At 41.4% G+C, this 19,100-nt stretch overlaps 1 protein-coding gene across 1 annotated transcript in view; it reads left to right on the top strand.

Moving 5' to 3' along the window:
- OSBPL3 (oxysterol binding protein like 3) overlaps nucleotides 1-19,100 on the top strand; it is a 90,912-nt gene that overhangs the window by 52,199 nt on the left and 19,613 nt on the right. Inside the window, 2 exon segments of the mRNA XM_007466065.1 lie at nucleotides 2,170-2,420; nucleotides 6,246-6,383. Of these exon segments, the coding sequence (XP_007466127.1) occupies nucleotides 2,170-2,420; nucleotides 6,246-6,383 (389 nt within the window).

Genomic DNA, 19,100 nt, shown 5'->3' with positions numbered 1-19,100 from the left:
CCAGCCAGGAAAAGCATATGAGGTGAAGGCTGTCTCTCTATCTTATTCCACAGCCATTTTGCTAGATTACTGACCAACATTTTCTTAGCTTGAACAAACACTGGGCCAAACCTAGCTTTCTTCTTTGGCAGTATTTGGAAGATTAGATTTCTGCACATCAGTACTCTACTGAAAAGATTGTATGTAGAAATAAACTTTGCATCTTAGGACACAGTATTGCCTACAGAAGGAAATAGGATTTATCCAGGTCTTGATAAATTACCACATTAGAATTTCTCTGAGCCCTTAGTAAATGCTAGGTATTTAGAATGTTTCCTATTAATGTACCCCCCTACCCAAATCAGTAGGCACATAATAGGATCTGTCACTGTGATGGGTGCTGTGTGGGGGTTCAGTGGTTAGGAATATAGATTCAGGGACCAGATTTCCTCGGTTAACTCCAGCCCTGCCATTCACTGGTTATGTGTTCTAGGGCAAGTTACTTAATTTCTCTGTGCCTCAGTTTCTTCATCTGTAAAATGGGGATAATCTGTTTATCTCAAGAGGTTGTTGCAAAGGATAAGTGAGATAAAATATGTAAAATTCTTGAAAGGCTGTCACAGAGTAAAAGCTATGTATGTATTAGCCATTAGTAGTAGTAGTAGTATAGTATTCTTTCAAAATTTAGTGTAATCAAAGAAAGTATTTTGAGATTACATGGAATGCTGTTTTTAAAGACTGTCATCATTTGCAGCTACTTACTTGATTTTTGCCTGTGTTGAGCAATTAAAACAAATTCAGAATTTAATTGGTTGCTTAGATTAACATGAGACTTCAAAGTATGACCTCACTTTCATATTCTCCTGTTCATCAAAGCAACCTCATTATTCAGAGTGATTGGCTTTATAATAAAATACCACTTTCTCATATGTTGATGTAATGCAAAAGATTTCATTTGAAAATAAGCTATGTTGGGGTGGGAAAAGAATTCCAGAGCATGAGGTAATGGAAGTTGTCACAAAGGAAAAGATTGATAGGTGTAAAAACCTAAGATGTAAATGTTTCATTCATTAAAAAACTGCATAGACCAAATGTAAAGATAAATGTCAAATGGGGATTAAATTGTAAAACAAATACAAAAGCAAAAGATTATGTCTTAATATATAAATAGGAAAGCGGACAATTCAGAAGAGAAGAAATGTTCATGAAAGCATTCCAGACCACACTAGGAATTTTTTTAATGTAGGTTAAAACAAGGAGATAACGCTGTCCACCTAACGATTTGCCAAGAATTCAGAACGAATGCTGACAAGCCTGGAATGGTCTCAGAACATGGACACTGGTATATGCTTGCTGATAAATGGGAAACTGATACCGCCTTTTTGAAGAGCAGTATGATCATATGAATCAGTATATGATTCCCACTTCTGTATATTCTAAGAAAACAATCAGATACAATTAAATATCTAAGAATATGAATATTCACTATTTTTTAGCAAAACATTGAAACAAATCTAAAAGTCCAACAACAGATGAAGGATTCAATAAATTATAGCTTATCCATAGCATGGAATTGTTTTACAGTCATTAAAAATGATGTTTTAGAAGAATTTTAAATAGCATGGAAAAATATTTATGTTAACTGATTAAGCAAAACATTTAACTATACAAACATTGTCCGCTATATGGAGAAAACACTAAATGAAAATACTCCAAAATATAAATGGCTACTATTTCTGGGTAGTGGGTTATGGGATGACTTTTGTTTCCTTTATAATTTTCCTATAATATAAATACACTTGTTTTACCAGAATTGGAAACGATGTTTTTTTAAAGACTTTAAAAGTTTTTATCAGAACTTGAAGTGCTTTTAGAAAGAGTTTAAAAGTAACCTGCTCTGGGCATAGCAATCCAGTTTCCAGTTTTATTCTAAGTGCATATAAGCTCTGAGGAACTAGCCTTTGATTAGGAGTATGAAGACCTCCCCATGAATAAAGTCCACGAGTTTTCGTGCTTATAATTTTTGGTGCTTCATTTAGCTACTCAGAATTCTTTTTATTTTCTGACTTCAGCCAGAATCTGGATAACTGTCATGGCGTACTTGCTCAGTAAGGTGGATTTTTTTTTCCTTTTTAATAGTAAAATAAAATGAAAATCCTTATAAGGCAACCAGGCTTATTTCCCTTTCAGAGCCTGTTCTCCAAAGTGGAGGGGAAGCCAAGTCCAAAAGAAGAACGTGCTTGCCGGCCCCGTGCCCCAAGTCCGGTAACGTCAGCTTGTGGAACATCCTGAGAACTAACATCGGGAAGGACCTGTCTAAGGTGGCCATGCCGGTGGAACTCAATGAGCCCCTCAACACGCTGCAGAGGCTGTGTGAGGAGCTGGAGTACAGCGAGCTCCTGGACAAGGCTGCCCAGACGCCCAGTGCCCTGGAGAGGATGGTGAGCACCGGTGGCCACTCCCAGGGCCCAGCAGAGCCAAGACGGGCACAGCCAGGGCTCCTGTCCCTCCGGTTCCCATCTGGATTGCCCGTCAGATCGGTTCATTTCCCAGCCACCTCCGCTTCCCCTCCGCCTGGCTGTTTTCAGTCACCTGGTCAGGAATTGCCACTGGGCACGGCTTCCCTGTGACAGCTGCGGCCTGGGGGTAGTTCTGCTCTGTGGTTTCGGGCTTCCTCTTTCTCCAGAACCTTCCATGGGATTGTTATGATATTGCCTGGCTGGAAGACATGTCTTGAGGGCTGTCTGAGTATTTATTTTTACTACCCTGAGCGGATAGAACTTAATTTTTGGAACTGGTTGTTTTGTTTTTTTTGTTTCATTCGGGGTAAATTTCCCTTGAGAACATTTTTGTTTATTTTTGGAACTGTCCTATCGGTCCCTAAATTTTTAGAAAGTATCATTCACTCACAGGTTTCACATCAGAAAGATTCTTCTCGCCCCCTGCACTTCTTTTTTTTGAATTAATTTTTATCAGAGTATAGTTGATCCCACGCACACACTTATTTTATAGAATAAGTTTTTTTAAAAAAAACCTAATCCTAGAAAGATTAACCTTCTGTTCTCTACTCAGTATCAATTCTAATCAAGTGATGGGGCTTCTGATGAAGGGGTCTCCAAGTATTTCTCATCCTTCCCCTGTCTTGTGGGGATGGGGTTAGGGGTACCTTAGTGGCAAGACTGTGACCACATCAGCCCTTTCTGTGTCTGTGGCTATCTGTTCTTCAAAACTGAGTGTCTCTTCCTCTTTTTGCCTCCTGGTATGTTACCTGCTCAACAGAAAGGTCATTGTTTGTGTGGGATGCTGGGACAAGAGTGTCTTCCGCCAAATGCAGCATCTCTGCCCTAGGCATTTGCTGATTGGCTAAGTGGGACAGCACGCCCCCCCAGCCTCAGGGACCCAGCTATACATCACCTCTCACTGTTGGAGGCCATTGTTTTCTAAATTGTACACATTCTGCAGTTTAAACCCTCATTAAAACTTCAATTTCTTCAGTGATTAGAGGATTAAGGGAAAATCTTAACTACTGGTTGAAAGAGACATCCCTGTCTCATCCCATACTGTCTCCTGGGACTTCTCCCATCAAAGAGATTTTCTTTCTTGATACTAATGATAATCAGAGTAGGAGAGAAAAACACACTGTTTATTTTTTGTCTTCTTTGTTACTCTTCCCCAGAGAATTTCTGTGAACAAAGGGAGGCAATTAGCTGCCAAGGCAAGTGTTAAAAGTTATCATTCGTGGACAGTGCTTTTCTTTAAAGAAAATGATTGGCTCTGAAGATGAAAGCATTCTTAAAAGGTGTTTCATTCTCCTAGCAATTTAGAGACCCTTCGGATGTCAGCTGATTGAGTGGTGTCATTGACGTTGAGAAGTTTGAGGAAAGGCACCAGTACATTAGGAAGGGAAAGTTCAGGAAAGAATTGAGGAGGAACCTAGCCCATGGATTGTGTTTACTGCTCTGAGTATGAAGGTCAGCTCTACCCCTGCAGAGATTCTCTCTCATATTGTCAGCCCACAAGGAGGACGCTTCGTTCTGCCTGCTCCCTCCCTCCTCTCTCCCCCTACATCATGAATGATACCGGATTCTTTTAAAATGTGTTCTATGTTAAATTGTGAAGGTGATTCAGGGTTGATTCAGCATTCCATGTAGACATGTGACCTTGCTGTTTATCAGGTAACAGACATCTGAGGAAGCAGAGAGAGGAACAGATACCCAGGTTTCAAGAACAGACTGAATTGAGCACAGCAAATTGATTTTTATAAGCTCTCCAGCTGCTCTAGAGTGTTCTGTACACTTTAGTGTGAGGTGGTAAGGTGGGACCAGTTTTCAAAAGGCTGTTGTTGAAAGTTATGTGACTGGTGAGCATTTATGAAAGGCACACAGCTTTTTTTTTTTCCAATATAAGAAACTTCATGAAATGAGCTGAGAAGAGGAAATATTGAGATTATTATTCTGTACTAGAAAGGAAAATTTGCTATTGCTACTTAGGTTTAATTTTTTGCCCCTTGCCCCTCAAAAGACCATAAAGGATACCGACACACCTCAGAGATATTGCAAATTTGGTTCCAGACCACTGCGATAAAGCAAATATTACAATAAAGTGGGTCACATGAATTTTTTGGTTTCCCAGTGCATATAAAAGTTATGTTTACACTATATTATAGTCTATTAAGTGTACAATAGCATTATATATTAAACAAAACAAGGTATACACCTTAACTTAAAAAATACTTTATTGGGCTTCCCTGGTGGTGCAGTGGTTGAGAGTCCACCTGCCGATGCAGGGGACGCGGGTTCATGCCCCGGTCCAGGAAGATCCCACATGCTGCGGAGCGGCTGGGCCCGTGGGCCATGGCCACTGAGCCTGCACGTCCGGAGCCTGTACTCCGCAGCGGGAGAGGCCACAACAGTGAGAGGCCCGCGTACCGCAAAAAAAAATACTTTATTGCTAAAAAATGCTAACCATCAATGCACCAGAGCCTTCATTGAGTGGTGGTAGTAACATCACTGATCACAGACCACCATAACAAGTATAATAATAATGAAAAAGTTTGAAATAATGTGAGGAGTATCAAAATGGGACACAGAGACATGAAGTGAGCAAATGCTTTTGGAAAAATGGTGCCAATAGACTTACTTGATGCAAGGTTGCCACAAACCTTCAGTTTATAAAAAACAAAGTTTCTACAAAGCACAATGAAGTAAAGCACAATAAAACGAGGTGTGGCTCTTTGTTACCCTGAAAGGGGAACTCTGGAAAATGCTGAGACCCTCACAGCCAGGGCCATTAAAGGATTTTGCTCATTTCGTGTTCACCTATAGTTTTCCTTCCTTTTCCTTTTTTTTTTTTTTTTTTTGTGGCACGCGAGCCTCTCATTGTTGAGGCCTCTCCCGCGGGCTCAGTGGCCATGGCTCACGGGCCCAGCCGCTTCGCAGCATATGGGATCTTCCCAGACCGGGGCACAAACCCGCGTCTCCCACATCAGCAGGCGGACTCTCAACCACTGCGCCACCAGGGAAGCCCCCCTTTTCCTTTTTGAGTTTGCATTTTTCTTCCCAGAAAAGCAGAACTTCTTAAAAGGCACTGTGCTCTGTCCCAGGCGCAGGAAATGACTCCCAAAGATTTTCTTTGGTCAAAATGAGGGATTTTTTTTTTTGGTTTCTACAATATCAAATTGTGAATGATTAAACTTAGGATGCCTATTCCTGAATTTTTTTTTTTTATATTGGAGTAGAGTGGATTAACAACGTTGTGTTAGTTTCAGGTGTACAGCAAAGTGATTCCAGTTATACATATAATTCATGTATCAATTCTTTTTTAAGTTCTTTTCCCATTTAGGTTATTACAGAGTATTGAGCGGACTTCCCTGTGGCTTATTCCTGAATTTTGAGGGAAGTTTAGCTTTTTTAATATTCTTCATCCCTCTCCTCCTCAAAAGCCTTAGCACGACCTCGGGATTCTCACATAGTGGCTGGTTTAGAGGGACTGACTCACCATCTTGAAAAGCATCTTGCAGGCATCAGACCAAATGGACAGTCTGAAAAGGTCTGGTCCACTTGTGCCTGGGCCAAAATGAACACTATTTAAACCTACAACTTGAAACCAAAGTGGGTTTGGGTGTCTTTAAACCAGGGACAAACCTTTGGCTTTTCGAGATAAACTGTAAAGAGAGAAAGAGAGGTTTTATTTTGTTCATGTCTATGTTTGTAAAAATGAATTTCTTGGTAATGGAGAAATAACCAGGTTCTCTCCGCTCTCGCTAGGTGTACGTGGCAGCCTTCGCCGTGTCCGCATATGCATCTAGCTACTTCCGCGCTGGGAGCAAGCCCTTTAATCCGGTTCTTGGAGAAACATATGAGTGTATTCGTGAGGACAAGGGCTTCCAGTTTTTTTCAGAACAGGTGGGTATACACCCTTTTTGTTTGTTGGGAGAAGTTGCTTATGCCTCCCATTAAATGTGCTTTTGAAATATTTATATTCCACCTTTCACTGGCTTCAAAGCAACTGAGATAATTACAGTGCCTTTACACATAAATAGAGGGATCAGTTTCCTTCTACTGAAACCTCTCCGCCACCCATGGGCATAAATGCGCTAGCCAGGCTTGTTTGGCCATATGTATATGGCCATATGCATCGTCAGAGCCCTTCCTGTTGAAAGTTGTAGTGGAGAGGGACTTTTTTTTTTTTTAATTTAATTTAATTAATTGTTTTATACAGCAGGTTGTTATTAGTCATCAGTTTTATACACATCAGTGTATACATGTTAATCCCAATCACCCGCACAATTCAGCACACCCCCACCCCACCCCCTGCTGCTTTCCCCCCCTTGGTGTCCATACGTTTGTTGTATACATCTGTCTCTCAATTTCTGCCCTGCAGACCGGTTCATCTGTACCATTTTTCTAGGTTCCACATATGTGCGCTAATATACGATATTTGTTTTTCTCTTTCTGACTTACTTCACTCTGTATGACAGTCTCTAGATCCATCCACATCTCAACAAATGACCCAATTTCGTTCCTTTTTTATGGCTGAGTAATATTCCACTGTATATATATACCACATCTCCTTTATCCATTCCACTGTCAATGGGCATTTAGGTTGCTTCCATGACCTGGCTATTGTAAATAGTGCTGCAATGAACATTGGGGTGCATGACTCTTTTTGAATTATGGTTTTCTCTGGGTATATGCCCAGTAGTGGACTGCTGGCCATAGTGGCTGTATCAGTTTACATTCCCACCAACAGTGCAAGAGGGTTCCCTTTTCTCCACACCCTCTCCAGCATTTGTTGTTTGTACATTTTCTGATGATGCCCATTCTAACTGATGTGAGGTGATACCTCATTGTACTTTTGATTTGCATTTCTCTAATAATTAGTGATGTTGAGCATCTTTTCATGTGCTTCTCGGCCATCTGTATGTCTTCTTTGGAGAAATGTCTATTTAGGTCTTCTGCCCATTTTTGGATTGGGCTGTTTGTTCTTTTGATATTGAGCTACATGAGTTGCTTGTATGTTTTGGAGATTAATCCTTTGTCCGTTGATTCATTTGCAAATATTTCCTCCCCTTCTGAGGGTTGTCTTTTTGTCTTGTTTATGGTTTCCTTTGCTGTGCAAAAGCTTTGAAGTGTCATTAGGTCCCATTTGTTTATTTTTGTTTTTATTTCCATTACTCTAGGAGGTGGATCAAAAAAGATCTTGCTGTGATTTATGTCAAAGGGTGTTCTTCCTAAGTTTTCCTCTAAGAGTTTTATAGTGTCCGGTCTTACATTTAGGTCTCTAATCCATTTTGAGTTTATTTTTGTGTATGGTGTTAGGAAGTGTTCTAATTTCATTCTTTTACATGTAGCTGTCCAGTTTTCCCATCACCACTTATTGAAAAGACTGTCTTTTCTCTATTGTATATCGTTGCCTCCTTTGTCATAGATTAGTTGGCCACAGGTGCGTGGGTTTATCTCTGGGCTTTCTATCTTGTTCCATTGATCTATATTTCTGTTTTTTGCCAGTACCATATTGTTTTGATTACTGTAGCTTTGTAGTATAGTCAGAAGTCAGGGAATCTGATTCCTCCAGCTCCGTTTTTCTTTCTCAAGACTGCTTTGGCTATTTGGGGTCTTTTGTGTCTCCATACAAATTTTAAGATTTTTTGTTCTAGTTCTGTAAAAACTGCCATTGGTAATTTGTTAGGGATTGCATTGAATCTGTAGATTGCTTTATGTAGTTTAGTCATTTTCATAACATTGATTCTTCCAATCCAAGAACATGGTGTATCTCTCCATCTGTTGGTATCATCTTTAATTTCTTTCATCAGTGTCTTATGGTTTTCTGCATACTGGTCTTTTGTCTCCCTACGTAGGTTTATTCCTAGGTATTTTATTCTTTTTGTTGCAATGATAAATGGGAGTGTTTCCTTAATTTCTCTTTCAGATTTTTCATTATTAGTATATAGGAATGCAAGAGATTTCTGTGCATTAATTTTGTATCCTGAAACTTTACCAAATTCATTGATTAGCTCTAGTAGTTTTCTGGTGGCATCTTTAGGATTCTCTATGTATAGTATATCATGTCATCTGCAAACAGTGACAGTTTTACTTCTTCTTTTCCAATTTGTATTTCTTTTTCTTCTGTGATTGCCATGGCTAGGACTTCCAAAACTATGTTGAATAATAGTGGCGAGAGTGGACATCCTTGTCTTGTTCCTGATCTTAGAGGAAATGATTTCAGTTTTTCACCATTGAGAATGATCTTTGCTGTGGGTTTGTTGTATGTGGCCTTTATTATGTTGAGGTAGGTTCCCCCTGTGCCCACTTTCTGGAGAGTTTTTTTCATAAATGGATGTTGAATTTTGTCAAAAGCTTTTTCTGCATCTATTGAGATGATCATATGGTTTTTCTTCTTCAATTTGTTGATATGGTGGATCACATTGATTGATTTGTTTATATTGAAGAATCCTTGCATCCCTGGGATAAATCCCCCTTGATCATAGTGTATGATCCTTTTGATGTGTTGTTGGATTCTGTTTGCTACTATTTTGCTGAGGATTTTTACATCTATATTCATCAGTGATATTGGTGTGTAATTTTCTTTTTTTGTAGTATCTTTGTACGGTTTTGGTATCAGGGTGATGGTGGCCTCATAGAATGAGTTTGGGAGTGTTCCTTCCTCTGCAATTTTTTGGAAGAGCTTGAGAAGGATGGGTGTTAGCTCTACTCTGAATGTTTGATAGAATTTACCTGTGAAGCCATCTGGTCCTGGACTTTTGTTTGTTGGAAGATTTTTAATCACAGTTTCAATTTCATTGCTTGTAATTGGTCTGTTCATATTTTCTATTTCTTCCTGGTTCAGTCTTGGAAGGTTATACCTTTCTAAGAATTTGTCCATTTCTTCCAGGTTGTCCGTTTTTTTGGCATAGGGTTGCTTGTAGTCGTCTCTTAGGCTGCTTTGTATTTCTGTGGTGTCTGTTGTAACTTCTCCTTTTTCATTTCTAATTCTATTGATTTGAGTCCTCTCCCTCTTTTTCTTGATGAGTCTGGCTAATGGTTTTTTGTTGTTTTTTTTTTTCGGTACACAGGCCTCTCACTGTTATGGCCTCTCCGGTTGCGGAGCACAGGCTCCGGACGCACAGGCTCAGCGGCCATGGCTCACAGGCCCAGCTGCTCCGCGGCATGTGGGATCTTCCCGGACCGGGGCACGAACCCATGTCCCCTGCATGGGCAGGCGGACTCTCAACCACTGCGCCACCAGGGAAGCCCCCTGGCTAATGGTTTATCAATTTTATTTATCTTCTCAAAGAGCCAGCTTTTAGTTTTTTTTGATCTTTGCTATTGTTTTCTTTGTTTCTATTTCATTTATTTCTGCTCTGATCTTTATGATTTCTTTCCTTCTGCTAACTTTGGGTTTTGTTTGTTCTTCTTTCTATAGTTCTTTTAGGTGTAAGGTTAGATTGTTTACTTGAGATTTTTCTTGTTTCCTGAGGTAGGCTTGTATAGCTATAAACTTCCCTCTTAGAACTGCTTTTGCTGCATCCCATAGGTTTTGGATTGTCATAGTTTCCTTGTCATTTGTCTCTAGGTATTTTTGGATTTCCTCCTTGATTTCTTCAGTGATCGCTTGGTTATTTAGTAACGTATTGTTTAGCCTCCATGGGTTTGTGTTTTTTACGTTTTTTTCCCCTGTAATTGATTTCTAATCTCATAATGTTGTGGTCAGAAAAGATTCTAGGTATGATTTCAATTTTCTTCAATTTACTGAGGCTTGATTTGTGACCCAAGATATGATCTTTCCTGGAGAATGTTCCATGCGCACTTGAGAAGAAAGTGTAATCTGCTGTTTTTGGATGGAATGTCCTATAAATGTCAATTAAATCTATCTGGTCTATTGTGTCATTTAAAGCTTGTATTTCCTTATTAATTTTCTGTTTGGTTGATCTGTCGATTGGTGTAGAAGTCCCCCACTATTATTGTGTTACTGTCAATTTCCTCTTTTATAGCGGTTAGCAGTTGCCTTATTATGTATTGAGGTGCTCCTATGTTGGGTGCATGTACATTTATAATTTTTATATCTTCTTCTTGGATTGATCCCTTGATCATTATATAGTGTCCTTCCTTGTCTCTTGTAACATTCTTTATTTTAAAGTTTATTTTGTCTGATATGAGTATTGCTACTCCAGCTTTATTTTGATTTCCATTGGCATGGAATATCTTTTTCCATCCCCTCACTTTCAGTCTGAATGTGTCCCTAGGTCTGAAGTGGCTCTCTTGTAGTCAGCATATATATGGGTCTTGTTTTTGTATCCATTCAGCAAGCCTGTGTCTTTTGGTTGGAGCATTTAATCCATTCATATTTACGGTAATTATTTATATGTATGTTCCTATGACCATTTTCTTAAAAGTTTTGGGTTTGTTTTTGTAGGTCCTTTTCTTCTCTTGTGTGTCCCACTTAGAGAAGTTCCTTTAGCATTTGTTGTAGAGCTGGTTTCGTGGTGCTGAATTCTCTTAGCTTTTGATTGTCTGTAAAGCTTTTGATTTCTCCATCGAATCTGAATATGATCCTTGCTGGGTAGAGTAATCTTGGTTGTAGGTTCTTCCCTTTCATCACTTTAAGTATATCATGCCACTCCCTTCTGGCCTGTATAGTTTCTGCTGAGAAATCAGCTGTTAACCTTATGGGAGTTCCCTTGTATGTTATTTGTCATTTTTCCCTTGCTGCTTTCAATAATTTTTCTTTGCCTTTAATTTTTGCCAATTTGATTACTGTGTGTCTCGACGTGTTTCTCCTTGGGTTTACCCTGTATGGGACTCTGTGCTTCCTGGACTTGGGTGGCTACTTCCTTTCCCATGTTAGGGAAGTTTTTGACTATAATCTGTTCAAATATTTTCTCGGGTGCTTTCTGTCTCTCTTCTCCTTCTGGGACCCCTATAATGCGAATGTTGTTGCATTTAATGTTGTCCCAGAGGTCTCTTAGGCTGTCTTCATTTCTTTTCATTCTTTTTTCTCTATTCCGTTCTGCAGCAGTGAATTCCACCATTCTGTCTTCCAGGTCACATATTCATTCTTCTGCCTCAGTTATTCTGCTATTGGTTCCTTCTAGTGTATTTTTCATTTCAGTTATTGTATTGTTCATCTCTGTTTGTTTGTTCTTAAATTCTTGTAGTTCTTTGTTAAACATTTCTTGCATCTTCTCATTCTTGGCCTCCCTTCTTTTTCCGAGGTCCTGGATCGTCTTCACTATCATTACTCTGAATTCTTTTTCTGGGAGGTTACCTATGTCCACTTCATTTAGTTGTTTTTCTGGGGTTTTATGTTGTTCCTTCATCTGGTACATAGCCCTCTGCCTTTTCATCTTGTCTGTCTTTCTGTGAATGTGTTTTTTTCCCACAGGCTGCAGGATTGTATTTCTTCTTGCTTCTGCTGTCTGCCCTCTGATCGATGAGGCTATCTAAAAGGCTTGTGCAAGTTTCCTCATGGGAGGGACTGGTAGTGGGTAGAGCTGGCTGTTGCTCTGGTGGGCAGAGCTTAGTAAACCTTTAATCAGCTTGACTGCTAATGGGTAGGGCTGGGTTCCCTCCCTGTTGGTTGTTTGGCCTGAGGCGACCCCAAACTGGAGCCTACCCGAGCTCTTTGGTGAGGCTGATGGGGGACTCTGGGAGGGCTGATGCCAAGGAGTACTTCCCAGAACTTCTGCTGCCAGTGTCCTTGTCCTCACAGTGGGACAGAGCCACCCCCCACCTCTGCAGGAGACCCTCCAACACTAGCAGGTAGGTCTGGTTCAGTCTCCCTTGGGGTCACTGATCCTTTCCCTGGGTCCTGATGTGCACACTACTTTGTGTGTGCCCTCCAAGAGTGGAGTCTCTGTTTCCCCCAGTCCTGTCGAAGTCCTGCAGTCAAATCCCACTTGCCTTCAAAGTCTGATTCTCTAGGAATTCCTCCTCCCGTTGCGCGATCCCCATGTTGGGAAGCCTGACGTGGGGCTCAGAACCTTCACTCCAGTGGGTGGACTTCTGTGGTATAAGTGTGTGGGGAGGGACTTTTAAAGCGCGAAGCATTTGCCCAACTGCAACTTAGAGATTGGAAGTGTGCACCCTAGCTTGCTGAATCATCCTTTTAGAGCAGAAGCACCCCCATCAGCAGGGGCAGTACCAAATAAACACATTATTCTTGATTTTGTTTTAAGAGGAATCCTTCATTCGTGTATTTATTCATTCCATCCATAAATATTTCTTGAGACTATACCACCTGCCTGTCACTGTTCCTGGTGCTGGGATACTGCAGTGGGTGCGAACTGGGGGCAGACAAGAACGCCTGCTCCTCATGCAGTGGATGGACATACCTTATGCTTACGCAGCTTGAGTTCCCTGAGGAGGTTCCACAAGACCCTTCCCACCTGAGTTAACAGAGAATAATATTCAAGAACAGTATCTCTGGAGTCAGCCAGCCTAGATTCAAATCTCAGCTCTCCCTCTCACTAGCACTTAGAGCACGTATACTTGAAGTATAAAGTGTTATATGAAGGTTTGTTGTCGTTATTGATGTATGACAGCATGGTTTGCCATAGTGGAATGTTGGGGACATCAAAAACCTCTGTCAGTAAGGAATTGTTTAGCTAAAATAGAGTGTATCCTGCCTGAAAATAAAGAGCATTTCTCTCCCATCTGGTTAAGGCAGCACCTGAATGTGTCTACCTTCTGTATATCCCTAAATGTCAGCCTGGGAACATGAAACATCATTGATACATTTCTCCCCTCTCAATTCTTAGAAAACTGAGGAAAAAGGGATGGGTTGCTAAAACATTATTTTCCTTCTGTTATCTTGCTGCCTTGTTTATCAGTGGACTGGTATTATGGGAGTAGGAAGGGGAGGGTGGTGTGGCTGAGAGACTTATGAAGATGGTGGTTGTCTTAACTGTGAATTATGAGCACCGTTCTCAGAAACTCAAAGGAAAATGACTATACAATAATCCCAAAGCACTTTTTCAATCGCTTTCCAGTTAGCAGCTAAAACGAGGGTAGGGGGTTAAATCAGTAGTTAAAGGGTAAGATAATCTGATTCAAATTCAACTGGGTTATTTAAATACTAAATCTAAAATGGAATGTGAATAAATGAAAATATAATTTGGTTACCATGGTATTACATGCACTCATGTGAAAAAACAAAGGCCAAAAATAGCTCCAAACTACAGCAGACAATCAGGACAGGATGAATAGGTAGAAGAAAAGAGTAGTAACGTGAGCTTGTGTAAAGCTGAGCTTCAATCCCACAAGCCCTTGATGGGGCAGGGCTGACTCAGGATCTGCACATGGTTCCACATGGTTCCACTGTGGTGGCAGAGAGAGAGAAAGCAGAGCTCCTGGGCGCATGTGCACAGAGACAGAAAGAGTATTACGTAAGTTAGTCTTTAGTTCCATGAAATGGATCCTAAGGAAATAAGCAAGAAAGAGATCTGGTCGTTGTTAGTAGCTGGGTGTAATATGGACCTGCTTTAAAATCCTAACCCCGCCACTTTGTGTGTGGCCTTGTATGAGCTACTTAAACTTTCTGAAACTCAGTTGTTTCTTTATCTGTAAAATAGGAACGATCATGCTTAGCTCATAGGTTGCAGGAAGTCTAAGTGAAATAACACATTGATATATAAAGCACATTCAGTACCTGGTTATTGCTCTTATATTTAGAAGCAACTTTTAAAATGCTTTTTAATGCACAGTGTTAAAAACACTTAGAGGAGTGTTGAAATAAGATGTGCTATATCTACTGTACTGATTCAGGGGGTTTGAAGGTGGCATAATGTCACTGGTGAGTCTCTGACACAAAGCCAGCCATGAGGCACCCAGGAGTCCTCACAGCTGGCTTCACCATGGGGATATCACCAGACCTGATCATGAGGGAGCCACTTCATCTGTCTTGAATTTAGCCTTATGGGCTAGAGAGTTGATTCTTTAAATATACCTGAGAATGGACGAGCCTCTCAGGGACAGAATCATACTAGCTAAGGTTATAAGAGACATATGTAAACCAGAATGCTACTATATGCCTTTAGCATGAAAAATAGACCTGCCATGGGGACCAGGTGCTTTGGTCAGCCTGACCAGTGATGCTTTCCCCATAGACTACTTAGGAAGACAGAATTGTAGTCATCAGGTAAGTGTACAGTGAGAAGGAGAGGTGGCTATTTAATTCAGTGTGGCAGGCTGTCCACTGCTGCAGAAGTGAAAATGGTTTTGACCAGGGCCCTCCTTTCCTGGCCAGCAGGAGAAACATCAATTCAGCCTCCCCCACTCCCTCTCTCGCCCCTGTTGGTTATGCTGACCTGGCGACCTGTTGTGCATGAAGGCTTTCTGATTTAACACATCTAAAGAAAGTGCCAGAGCATTTATTCTGTTTCATGATGGTACCTGCCAGTCTGGCTCCTTCTGCTTCTGACCCAGGAGATGTTCTGTTATGGAGACAGCATGACTCTACCCTGGTCTGTTAGGTGTAGGTGATGGACTTCCGCTTTCAGAGTAGGTGAAAGCGGATGTAGGTGATGGACTTCCGCTTCTTTGCTTTCTTGTATCTCTCTACCATAAGTAGAGCTTGCTGAATGACTAATATAATAAACTGAACAGGACCCCGAATTAAGATTTTGGGGTGGAATTTTATTCTAAGGAGGACATTGATGGAAATCATATCTCCAAGTGAAAGGACCTGGAAAGAAACAAAGCTAACTCAGCTTTTCTACTGAGTTTTCTAGACAGCAGAGTCAGGTGATTTGGAAAGTGATGTCTATCCCTTTCCTCCAAGCCCTTAGGTTTTGTGGCTTGTGGTTTTGGTGGGTGTGGGGATGTTTGGAGTCGTCGGTGATTAAGGAAGTTGAAGTAAGTACTACTGCGCAGAGTTCAGCTATGTGGAAGCTTGCCCCCTTTACCTTGTATCTCATGTAGAAGACCCAAAAATGCAGGAGCAAAATGACTCGTGCAGTCAGAAACGAGAGAAAGCATTTGCTGTTCAAGTTTTCCTCCTATCAGTTAACTAGTATCATGCTTGCAGGGTGCTTTATGCTTTTCAAACTTGTGCAGGACCTTATTTGATCTTCACAATACCCCTGTGTGGCAAGCGGGGTGAGGATCAGTTACAGGTGAGGAAACCGACGCCTAGGCCCATCGGCACCTTCCAGTGGCCCTCAGCTGCACCTTGTTTCTATTCCAGCATCCTCTCTCCCTCACCTTTTTTTTTTTTGGTGTCTCTCGTGTGGGTTTAGTGCTCAGAGCTGCCAGAGTCATCAGCTGCCGATGTGAAAACAGCCTTTTGTACACTGTTCAGACTATGGGGTTTTGCCTCTCATTGTCACATAAACCTTTCATCCTCCGAACTCACGCAGGACTTTGTTCTCAACTCCCATTGTGGGCTGGGCAGTGGCCTTTGTGAACAAGGAATATTCAGGAATCAATCATAAACATTCCCGTCATATGTGCTAACCTCTGACTGTTCCACCTTCTCAGGGGAGGAGTTTCCTTTTTTTCCAAGGGAATCCAGAAGGAAAGGACTTCCTTTTGCCTTGTCAGGGACCGAGGATCCTGCCGGCAGTTTCTTCTTCCTTGGTTCTCGGGCAGCCTGGGTGCAGCTTCATCAGGGACTGGACGGGTCAGAAAACTCATTTCAGTTTGCTTTGCTTCTCTGTTTTGTACCTTTGGGAACAAAAGTACAAAAGTTGGTGTCTATAAAGGATAAGCAGTTAAGCTATTGTCTAAAAGTGGCTTTTCCTAATTACCTGGAACTTCAGTTGTCAGGTCACTGCTCAAGCCATTTTCACCATTTACCCACCCAGCCAGTACTGTTGTGTTTCTGACAGAAAAGCTGAGCAGAGTTATTGAGTTACTGAAATGTAAGAGATTCAATTGAAGTCTTTTATCTTTTGCTTCATGGGTTCAGCCCTTCTTCCTTTTCTGTTACTCATCAGAACTCTGAACATTCTTGGCTGGATTTAAAAATACCATACTTATCACTCCCCCCCACCCCAACCCCATTGCACACCCACATCGCCCGTCTGAATAGTTCTTTCATCTACTAGTAGGCAGGGTTATTTACTTCTGATTAAAGTGGCAGCTTGTTTAAAGACATTATCAGGGGAAATTCAAGCTGTTCAAATAAAATAAGCAATAAATCAACTGTAAGGTGACTAAACCAGTGCTTCTGCATTTCTAGGTCAAGTCATTACTTAATGTAGTTTTTGTTTTTTGTTTTTTGTTTTTTTAAAGAAACCATGTATTTATCAAATAAGTGCTTAACTCTGAACTTAGGGGAAGAGAAAATAATTGGCAACTGTATTTTCCCCCAAATCAGGCCAGTAGCCTTGGTATCCTCCTTAATAGCTTTCTCTTATAATCCATGTCCTATTCATCAGCAAATCCTAGGATCTTCCTTTCAAAACCAGCCATTTTCACTGCCACCCCACTGGTGCTGGCCACCAAGCCCAAGCCATCAGCATCAATGACTGGGCTTGTTGCGATAGACTCGTCAACTGGTCTCTTGTTTCCATAGCCAATTCTGCACTCAGCAGCCAGAGTGATTGCTCTCACGATTTCCCCAGTCACTTGGAATCAAATCCCAAGTCCTGGCTATGGCCCACAAAGCCCTGCAAGATGCCACCCCCAGATATCATGCCTCCTCCCACTTTGACTCATTTAGCTTTAGCTATGCTGGCCTTCTTTTTTTTGGCTGTACGCGGGCCTCTCACTGCTGTGGCCTCTCCCGTTGAGGAGCACAGGCTCCGGACGCGCAGGCTCAGCAGCCATGGCTCATGGGCCCAGCCGCTCTGCTGCATGTGGGATCTTCCCGGACCGGGTCACGAACCCGTGTCCCCTGCATTGGCAGGCAGACTCTCAACCACTGTGCCACCAGGGAAGCCCCATGCTGGCCTTTTTGCTTCTCCTAAAACATATCAGGCATTTGTCAGCCCTGGGTAGTGGCTGTGTCCTCTGATCTGGACATACTTCCCCCAGCTATCCGTTGGTTAACTGCCTTATTTCTCTTAGCCTCAGAGGTTTCTATCACAGAGTCCTGCCCCTACCACCCTGTCTGATATGATACTTCCACTGACCATCTGCCATCCTCCATCCTCATCCTTGCTTTATTCTCCTTTACTACTGACAAATTATGTGCTTATTTGTTTAATAGTCTGTCTCACCCACTTCTGCACTAAAATGTAAACTCCAGGAGGGTAAAGATTTTTGTTTCTTTTGTTTCTCATTGTATCCACAGTGACTAAGACAGTGCCTGACACATCACAGGCAATCAGCAAATGTTTGATGAATGCCTTGGTCCCCTCCGTGGGTGATTTTTGACCTGCCACTTGTTCTCTTTTCCACAAGCAGCGCTTCATGGTTAGAGACGTGTCCAGAGCTAGGAGGACTCTATAGTTATGTCTCTGGACAGCTGCAGAATTGATGTATTTAAGGGTTTATTTTTCTAAATCTGAAGAAGAAAAACCTACAAAATACACACATATTGAAATGCACTCTCAACCCATATTCTCCTCTCCTTACCACCCACCTCATGTAAAGTGCATTCTCAAAGCATCAATCACAAATGATTAGGTCAGGGTGAAGAAAGACCTCAGATATACAAATAAATTACAAGAATTCTTAACTACCATGGGAACTCATTGACTATGGGATTGTAGAAAAAAAGGTACATATAAATATTTGCACAAAAAACCATGTAAACTAATTTCCTGAATGTTTGAGAATCCTTACCAGTCAGAAATTGCTCTTATTTGATTGGAATGGAGAGGAGGTGATGGAGAGAGATACTAAAAAACTAGTCTAAAGTGGCTTTAGCTAGCAGGCTAACAGACAGTGTCTACTGCGGGGCTGAATCAGTTCAGACTCAAAATCTAGTGCCTTTCTATGCCTGGGTTACAATGTAATGAGAAGAGAAACAACCAAATCCCGTACTAGCAAACACAGGTTCGATTGTGCACGTTATTCTTTATTCCAGTAGGTTTTAGAGAGATTACCGTCAACAAAGATTAAATGATTAACTGTGAATTACCCTCTTTCCATGAGTATTAAAATTAATCAAAGACTTAACAGAATCTTCTCCAGTTGGCTGGCATCCACTGCCGCCTCTGATGCTAGGATTCAAAGAAAACAGATGTTAGAATGATAGCATTTTGAAGCCAGAGGGATTCTCAGACCTCATTTTACAAAGAAATAAATGAGAGAGAGGTTGGAAAGGTCAGACTCAGAAGATTCCTTCTCCAAGTATCCATGAGATGGGACCTTAATGGTGTGCCGAGGCTCTGGGGAGGGACCAGAGCCCCACTTTGAGAGCAGTCATTGAGGAGCAGCTGAGGCATCGCAGGAAACAGCATTGGATTTGAAGTCCGAGGACCTGGGTTTAAAACACTAGCCTCATCACTGATTAACTGTGTAACACTGGGCAGGCTCTTCACTGGAAAGAACCTGTTTCTTAATTTATAAAATAAGGGTAATGAAGACACAAGGTGACCGTGAGAGCTAAGTGGAAATACCACTCATGACAAAAAGTTAAAATTTAATCTCTGCTTGCTCCATACCAGCATATGATCCTGGCACTTTCCATGTGTTATCTTTTGGGGTTTGCAAAGTCAGTGGTACTAGCAC

This window comes from Lipotes vexillifer, unplaced genomic scaffold (genome assembly GCF_000442215.2).
Source record: "Lipotes vexillifer unplaced genomic scaffold, Lipotes_vexillifer_v1.1 scaffold150, whole genome shotgun sequence".
In the NCBI taxonomy this organism is placed as follows: domain Eukaryota; kingdom Metazoa; phylum Chordata; class Mammalia; order Artiodactyla; family Lipotidae; genus Lipotes; species Lipotes vexillifer.
This window is presented reverse-complemented; position numbering and strand designations above follow the sequence as displayed.